The sequence below is a fragment of the Seriola dumerili genome, unplaced genomic scaffold (genome assembly GCF_002260705.1).
Source record: "Seriola dumerili isolate Sdu_G_001 unplaced genomic scaffold, Sdu_1.0 BDQW01000149.1, whole genome shotgun sequence".
In the NCBI taxonomy this organism is placed as follows: Eukaryota; Metazoa; Chordata; class Actinopteri; order Carangiformes; family Carangidae; genus Seriola; species Seriola dumerili.
This window is the reverse complement of record NW_019174404.1, coordinates 4,349,063-4,358,258: the sequence shown is the minus strand read 5'-3', so window position 1 is coordinate 4,358,258 and position 9,196 is coordinate 4,349,063. Positions and strand designations below refer to the sequence as shown.

General features: G+C 42.0%; 1 protein-coding gene across 1 annotated transcript; it reads right to left on the bottom strand.

The window, feature by feature from the left end:
- Positions 1-2,155: 2,155 nt before the first annotated feature.
- Positions 2,156-6,946, bottom strand: LOC111225353 (F-box only protein 30-like). Its single transcript, XM_022750167.1, has 3 exons — positions 6,790-6,946; positions 3,777-5,842; positions 2,156-3,655 (listed from the first exon to the last, which is right to left on the bottom strand). The coding sequence occupies exons 2-3, from the start codon at positions 5,787-5,789 to the stop codon at positions 3,452-3,454; spliced, it is 2,217 nt and encodes a 738-aa protein (XP_022605888.1). The 5' UTR covers positions 5,790-5,842; positions 6,790-6,946; the 3' UTR covers positions 2,156-3,451.
- Between the last annotated feature and the right edge of the window lie 2,250 nt (positions 6,947-9,196).

Genomic DNA, 9,196 nt, shown 5'->3' with positions numbered 1-9,196 from the left:
AAAACGTCATAGCATGCCTAAATCGGTTGTATTGGAGACGTAGCCTCTCAGTGGGCATTATTGGTATGATCTAATATGATAATATGAAACATATGGTGAAGGAGTTCACTTACATATTGGTTGAGACAATTCTGTCTTCCCAAAATATTGGTAGGGACATGTCCCCACCGTCCATATGCAAACTTATGCCTTGCTGTAACATTACCTTTTCTGTCTGGGCCTTTTTTTTCCTTTCATTTCAGAAGTTGAACTTCTGGCGATCTGGTGCCATCTAGAGGTGGGAGATGGGACAATCCTGCCATTAAATAGGCTGTTGAACAGTCTCATTGAAATAAAGCAGTGTAACACATCTGCTTACAATAATTGAACAGATAAAATCCATTTTTAATATTGCACTTTTTTAATCTTAGGAGAAAAAAATTGAGTCCACACACTGGATTAAAGCTGCCAAAACTCCATTGGCCTGAAGAAGGTTAACATAACTTTGAAACTATTTCAATTTGTGATACTGTATCTAAAGGGTTGTAGTTTGCTTACTTGACAATGATATCAACAGAATGTAATCATTTTGTGCTTATTTATGCAGTAGCATGTCCTTTGTCACATTGGCCATTTGTCTGTTGAGGACCCAATAAGCTTTAAATGTCACCTATTTTCAGTCGAGTAACATTTTGGGAGCTTTAATCCTAAATTTCCATTAGTCTGTCAGTGAATCTATTATCACCCACGTGACCTAAATACCAGACAGGATGTGCACACAATACTTTTTTTTTTTTTACAATTATAACTTAACCAGGAAGCTCTCTGTTAACACTTCTTCCAATGAAACCCATTAGTGAGTTGTGTTGGCACAATGGTGGAAACAGCTACAGTAAAAGCAAAACAAAACATACATATCAATATTTAAAAACTGAGAGCCTCTTTATTAAATGCTTCAAAAGTCAAACAAATGAAGCTGGCATATTGTGGTGAAAAAAAAAACACACTTCAACAGGAGTGAAAACAAAACTTCAAACTGATGAAACGGTTGATACACTCCAGGTGCCTGCAAAGACTTGTCTGCGTTGCTGAAAAACCACTGTGCTGTAGAATGAAATATGTTTGTCTTAATGTTGTGTGAACCTCAGTAGAACAAACATCAGATTTAATACTCAGGTCCCCCATTCCACTTCATTGTTTTAAAAAGGTTAAAACCTGAAGAATGAGGTGTGCTATCAGATCTGGATGAAATTCATCATATTTTTAAAAATGTAACAGCTCATATGAAAATGTATTAAACTAATGCACTGTGCCTGAGAAATCACCTGTATAAATGAGTCTGCAACTGGACTGACTGATACATTTTCCAAAAACATCAAACCCACATGCAGAACACAAGGGAGTAAAATCCCTGCTACTTGAGCAAAGAAAACCCCTCAGCATCATGACTTAAATTTTACAGTACATGCCTTCATGTGCAAATCAATAATTCAAATACAAATCTAGACATTACAGAGGCAGATTTTTTTTTCTCTTTCCAAATAAAAGTACCAGTACAAAAAATTAAAAATAAACCAAACACAGATTGGGACTTACTAGAATAAAAAGACAACTTAGTTCAATCATTGCTTGGGCTTTACATCAAACTTCAAAAATATAAAAAAAAAACAAAAAACACACAATTTTCTCAAAGGAATATTATATTTTCTTACCAGTAATCAGTTACTTTTCTGTGACATTTTCAACCAATTTTGCATTCCACATTGAAAAACAATGTGGAGCCATTTTCTCCTATCAGGGAGCAAAATATGTAATTTGTTGTTAGACCTTATTAACCTCCATGTTTTAAAAGAACATTCAAACACTGACAGCCTATTTCAGTTTCTCAATTATAAGCACAACGCTGATGGATGACAAACATGAAAACATGTAATGTGTTAGTCCAGCACTGCAACACACACTGTTATGTTATAATAATACTGAGCGGTACACCAGTCAGTTCTAAGATGCCCACAATGATCAAGCAGCTGACAAGTCGTCATGTCATTCTGAGCAACTTTGTTGACCACACACACACACACACACACACACACACACACACACACACACACACACACACCGCGCGGCACACACACACACACACACACACACACACACACACACACACACACACACACACGCACACACATAAACAAACATCTACTGCGAGACAACGCTTCATGCTGCAGCCCTGAGACACCAAAACATTCGAACACAGTGGACATGTAGTGCCAAAAACATATAAACATGATAAATAATGAATGTGAAAATAATTAGTGAAGCTCGTTACTGGAGGGAAGTGTGTGCCCGCTATAGTTCTAAACACCTGGCCTGCAGGGTTTGATGAGGTCTGACACTGAGGGAAGGAAACCAAGCTTCCTGCTCACTACCGGCACTCACTGATGGATTCTTATATTCACTGAGTACATTCATTATTTCACTTGCTACATTTAGATATAGATCACAATTGCTGGTTACTTATCAAAGTAGCTGGTAGAAAAGACAAACCACAAGTCAACCACAGCTAAAAATGTACTGCCATGTGGCTGGTGAATAGTGTTATCTTGTATCTCATCCTGACTAACACGCCAGCCCGTTAGTCAGAAGTGAGAGAAGAAGAGAAGAAGATGGACCACCTTTGTTACCGCCATAACATCAGCGCCATGTGCCAAACTGCAAAACACACTACATTAAAACACCAAACACGATAATGGTGACATGCTTATGCTGGTGAACAGAAGCAACACCCACAGTGATACAGTTCGATCATCCTGTACAATGGCGTACATTGTGCAGACCTTCCACAGATGTTTGGTCAGTCTTAAAGTGTAGAATTAAAGCCATGAAATCTATGAGCTCTAAGCAGTACACACGTGGTCACTCTAGGTATCAGGATAAGATATAAAACCGTGCAAGATACCAGTAAACTGTTCCAGCTAGAAGCAGTTGAGAAAATCTCACTGAGACTTTCTGAACAGCCTAAAGACTAGAAAATCAAGTGTATCACAAGTTAAGGCTCTACTCTTACCTCCAATGTAGCACAGTACTGACTTTTAGATATAAAAATAAAAAAATTCTACAGCAAAACATCTGATTATTTACACAATGTCAGAGTAGATAATGGTAGAACTTCAGTACAGTGGTATTAATAAATCCATCAGAGTGCAGGATACAAGGCTAGCAATTAAATTTGCTCGTTACAATCCCGATCTGTGAGTATGAATCAGACCACTACTGGCTTTGTCTTATTTATGGGAGAGAAGTTTTTTTTTTTTTCCACTGTGAAGCAAAGAACAACAGTTCATAACATCCAACCAGGAGTTTTCTATTTTTTTTAGGCTGGAGGAGACTAATGTCTGTAAACACTGGAGGAAAATACACGTGTATTTGAGTTCTGATGGTCTCAGAAATGTCCAAAAGGTGACTTCATCGCTTATGCTACTGGTTTGAGAACTGAACGCAAACACCTCCCCTCTTTCGTGAGCTCTCTGGTGAAACACATGCACGGCAGAGGGATGGCCTCCTCCCGACGAGCTATCGTATTGAACTTGCACTTCTTGAGGTGGTCGGCCATGCTGGCGATGTTGGCAAACTTCCACTCATTCACTGTACCGAAAGCTGTGCTGAATCGCCACACCTGAACGACAAACAGAATTGATTCATTACTTTTCATGTAGTGCACTTAATTATACCTTGTTTCTACACAGCAGACAAGTGACACTGGGATTGAATGTAAACAGTAATTAAAAAAGACTAACCTTATCTGTTATCTGCCATGAAGGAGATCCATCAGCACGCCGTTTCTTCTCCCACAGCAGGACGACCATGCCACGCATCTGTAGCAGACTGGCACATACATCCCTCATGGTGCGGGACACTCTGGATAGTTGGCACAAGCTGAAGCTGTCCAGGAAGCTTGCTACATGTTGCAACACCTCGAATGGGAGACTGCTGAATCCATCGCACTGAGAGCCAAAGTGGCGGGTGTTTCTTGGGAGGTTGTCCCCAGTTTTTAAAGGTAGACCAGGCTGAACCCCAAAAGAGCCAAGGTGCCTGTCATGGATGATCCTGAAGCCCTGCACAGATGGGCAGAATCGTCTTTGGGAGTAGGTGCAGCCATAGTAGGCCAAGGGGCAGCGTTGCTCCATCCAGCCATTGAGTCCAGCGTGAATATCCCCGTGAACATTTTTGAAATGAGACGAGAACTCGTCCCGCCGGAACAGCTGTCCACACACAAACGTGAACATGGAGCGCTGTTTGGTTTGGTATCGGGCCACACATTCAAGCACCAGGTCCAGCCTGAGAGTGTGGAAGGGGCTGGGGTTGGAAAGCTGTGGGCTGGCATGATCACAGGCTGAGGCTGATGCGATGTCCCCCACCATGGTGTTGGTTGCAAGAATGGCTGAAGGGAAGGAGAAAGTCTGAGTACCAAAGTCAATGTGGTAGCCATCGACAAATCTGCTGTCTGAGATTCCTCTGCCTCCTGGAGAATCGCCAAGGCAGAAGAGCAAAGCTGCAGTGATGAGATCGATGCCGTGGAGGCCCATGGGGTCTTCAGCTACCTCCAGGTCAGATGTGTCTACTGCCTTGTCCTCCATCTTTGCTCGAAATAAGTAAGGGTCTGACAGCAGAGCCCTGCGTCCATTAAATGTAAACATACTTATACCCCTAAGGACTTCTACATTCTGTAGTTTACGCTCCAAGCACCTATACCTGAGTTCAGAGGGTAAGTGTTGCAAGAAGTTGTTTCTCACATGATCAGACAGCAGGAATGGCATTGGAGGTGAAAGTGGTGCTTGTTGAGGCACAGGAGGCCCCAGAGCTACAACAGGCATGTAATCCTGAGGCATCTCTGGCCAGACAAGGTTGGAATCATTTATTGGCTCCTCAATAATATCTTCCTTTTCTTCAAAAAACAACTCTACAAAATCATTTTCCTCTGCCCAGCCAATACCATCTTCTTCTCCATCTGTTCCCACTGCGCAATCCACTCCACCTACTGCTCCAAGTTCACACTCTGAATCAGAGTCACTCTCTTGCATATCTACATTCTTCCCGCCTTCGGCGACATAAACATTATGACTATCACCATTTTCTCCATTGTGGAGTGCTCCATTCTTATCAGTCTTTTCCCCATTTAGATTTCCTACAATAACATCAATATCCTTGGAATTAGTGAGGATGTCCAAGGCTGCAGCAAAACTTCTGCTTGTTTCGACTGAGGTACTATACAACTCAGTATAGGGCTCTTGTTCCATTTCCACTGATCCATTACCTAACACTGTCTCTGGTAAACTTGATGCTGTGGCCATCTTGTCACTTTCATCGACTTCTTTATCTCCATTCTTTGACACAGTGGTCGTGACCTTCAGGGACTCTAACAACATCCTCTGATCCTGCAGGGCCAAGGCCATGTCTAGCTGCTCCACCTCATCAAAGTCTTTGCTCAAGTTTTCATAGGACTTGCGATCAGCATAGCTCACAGGCCAGCGGTTCCACTCCATAGTACAACATACTATACTTGCTGGGCAAGTCTCAAGATGTTGTGCCATCTTGATCCTTGCAATAGTGAAGGGGCAGCCAAACCCACTGTTTAAGCATGGCAGCCGTTCATACGGACACAGTAGACGATGCTCCTCTAGTTTGCATGAGTGAAAAACTGCCCCGCAGACAAGAGGGCAGCCGATGAGGTCGCAGGAAACACCCGTTTCTGGTCTTACCATGCATCTTCTGTTGATGCATTTAAGGCAGTGGGGGTGCAGATTCTCCATTTTTACTTTATTACTCCTTGTCCAAATGGGGAAAAGGTGTGAAGTGTTCAACCCTGAAACAAAGTCAACAAAATATTATGTTTCACACCTCTTGAGAAACCTCAAACATGTCATGATAACAACAATGTTTTTAGGTAAGCACGTGGAGCCATGAGCTGTAACAGAGCATGCTGGTGTTACATTATCCCTTGGACCTTAATGAACAACACAACACACCCAGACACTGCACAAGTGAGGTCCTATGCCTTCAAAGTATTCTGTGACTTAGTCTCACATATGTTCATGTTCATCAATGCATGTTTACTAAATATTTAGGCTGTTCAGTAATATTTCAAAACAGCCTTCTTAGGTTTCATGGTGACAAGTTCTTCCAAGACTCAGGGGAAAACCTGACACCTCAGGTTTAGGATCTCTGCTATTCATTCATGGAGTTTGGTGACAAGTCAGACAAACCTTTGAGGTTTTCAGCTTGTTACTCAAACTTTTTGCCCCACCGCGACTGACCCACGAGGTAAATACCTCTGATTCATTAGCCTCAGGCTTAGTTGGTAGTGTTGCTTGTGTGAAGGGATAATGAGTACTGGCTCAAAGGACACCAAACAATAATTTAAAGACCCACAACAATGCTGCAAGTCCAAACAGCAATGCCACACAGGAGAGCTATTGTTCAAGCCTTTACAGCCATTGCCAGCAGCAGCTAGGTGGCTAAATTACGCAAGCATAACTGGCAGGTTAGCAAACAGCTAAAAACACAAACAACACAGCAACAGCCGGTTATTACATTTCTGACCAATTACAGTATTAACCAATATTACTGCTATAGTCTGTTAATGTATAAAAAGTTATATTCATGATAATTGCACTATAGACACGGTGAACTGATAATTCTCAAAAGTTTGTAAAGTTAAACAAAAGAACATCAACAACATGGCCAGCCAGTTAGCATTAGCAGCTACACTTCTTTAGCCTTGCTAGCTGATCGCTTCTAGAAACTGCTTACCCGAGTTACGGGGCTCTCCAGGTGTATTTTATTAATATCACTTTACTTATATCAGCTCCGTCGACATCAGCAACACCGGAACTACAGCCACACAATCATCTCACAGTATTAAATATGTCCCAATCTTCTTATGACATGAACTGGCTGCAGCTGGTTGTTCGGCTGTGAGACCTTCGCTGTTCTGAGTCTGTCGGCGTTTGTGTTGATCGTGGTGCGGTACGCCGCAGTGCAACGTCATCACGTAAAACGGGCAGTCATACTTAAGTTTATGGACGCAAATCTGTGTGAGGGAGCACAGAAATAGACAGAGAGGGGAATACCCTGAGGACAAGTTTTACATGTTAGCAGTCGTTAAATGTCCGTGGTGTTCTTGCATTTGAATGCGTGTAGACTTGATCAGGCAATTCAAATTATTATTAGTATATTATAAAAAAAACACTAAGGCTATTTACAATCTTTTTTTTCCCTTTTAATATTAACCTAATCATCCTCTTATACTCCCACCTTATGACGTACCATTTGATATTTGATTAATTTCCCTATATGCTCTATTTCTGTGCCTGTCCAAATCTGCATAAAAGTGGATGCTCTATTATTATCCCCACTTTCACTGGGTCAGACCAAAAGTAACGATGAATTGATCCTCATAACTTGCCTGTGTAGCCAAAGACTGATATATCTTATTCTGCTGCGCCACAGACCTCCACTGTTGCCAAAAGTATTAAAAACTCGAAAATGCCACACCATTGCACTGGATGACTGGTGTTTCTTCCCAACGGGCTTGGGGCTGAGGTCTAAAGACAGGGCAGGGTGGTCAGAAAGTATTGAGTAACAGACTAACACACTGTTGCTCTACGTCTTTTCCTGAACAGTTTTTTTGACTATTGGGAAAATATTAAAAAAAAAAACCTTGTAAAACCAACCTTAAGTAAAAGTGGAAAAACACACTATAAATTACTATAAAGTGCAAGTACTTCAGTATTTTAGTTTCACCAATGGGGAAGAAAAACAAAACACTTGAGGGAGACTTTTATTGAGTCAATTTCCTACAAATGAACAACTTCATTTTATAAAGAGGAACATTTGCAAAACTTTCATTCTTATCATAAATCACACCTGTGCATGTGTGTTTGTATTTGTACATGTGTATGTGTTTGTTTGTCCATTCGTCTGCTCGGAAAAGCTGCAGCCCCCCTGATTCATGAGGCCACCTCTGAGATGTGGTGAATGTTGGACAGAGTGAGCTGCGCCTCTCGGGCTGGGTAGAAACGTCTGGAGCGGAGCCACAGTCTCCCAAACACCCCTGTGATCAGCAGCAGGACGACCAGCAGCCCTCCAAGGACAAAAGTCTCCACAGGGGGGACTCCGCCTGCATGTACAAAGAACATTTAACCGGTGTAACCACACTTTGCATACAAATTGCTATCAGTGTCTAGAATCTATAAGCTCTGAAGAACCAAAAGCTGAAGCTGTTAAACCCATATATATTACAGAGATGATATAAAAGGTAAAGACATACTCAGATTGGGCTTTTCACTATCGTTTAGTAGTCGTCTGATTGGTCCATAAGACACTGTATGGGACAGCGGGATGTCTCTCCGCATCCTCATTAATCCTTCTTCACCAGAGCAGTTCTGTTTGGAAATACATGTGTAAAATGTGAAAAGAACAGAGATGCTATAAGCTTCAGTGTCAAGCAGTGCATATTTAAAATCAGGGCAGCTTAACTGGCAGCTCATGTAGCTGAAAAATAAATTCCAGTCTGATAGGTCTATATTAAGGACATAAGCTGCACATATAGCTACTTGTCTGAACTGGCTTCTGACTCCCAGTCTGAGGAATGGGTGCTGCATGAGCTCACTCACAGGCTGGCACAGCCCTGGGGTGTTGTGGCAGATCTGGACGTTGCAGTGGAGGAAGACATTAGTGTAAGAGCCGCCGACAAACTTAAACATTTGTATCCTGAACATGGCCTCTGGACCCTGGCCATTCTTCAGGACACTCAGGGTCTGTTCGTTTGACAACACCGGGCAGCTGGGGAGGGAGACAGAGAAGTCAGGGAGGCCAGGTGGCAGTGAGATTTATATCTAGAATGAAATACTGTACTTTAAAAAAGAGAGAAGGAACAGATTGTAACTCATGGTGAACTGCAAAGCTATAAGATAATCAAAACATGATCTGAAGCGATTCAACACCATTGAGAGACAGATTTTTTGGAGTATTTTCTTTTCCCCTCCTTGCATTGTGAAATCATTGTGCATTTCATTGCTCCCGCTGTTGCTAACAGTACCAAATACTGCCTGGTTGTCAAGGACGTGCACAGCTGTTGAACTGAAACGCATGTGGCCTCTCAGTCAGGGGGTCACATGACCAGGCTCTGAGAGTTGTTGTCTGGCCAGCTCTCTAA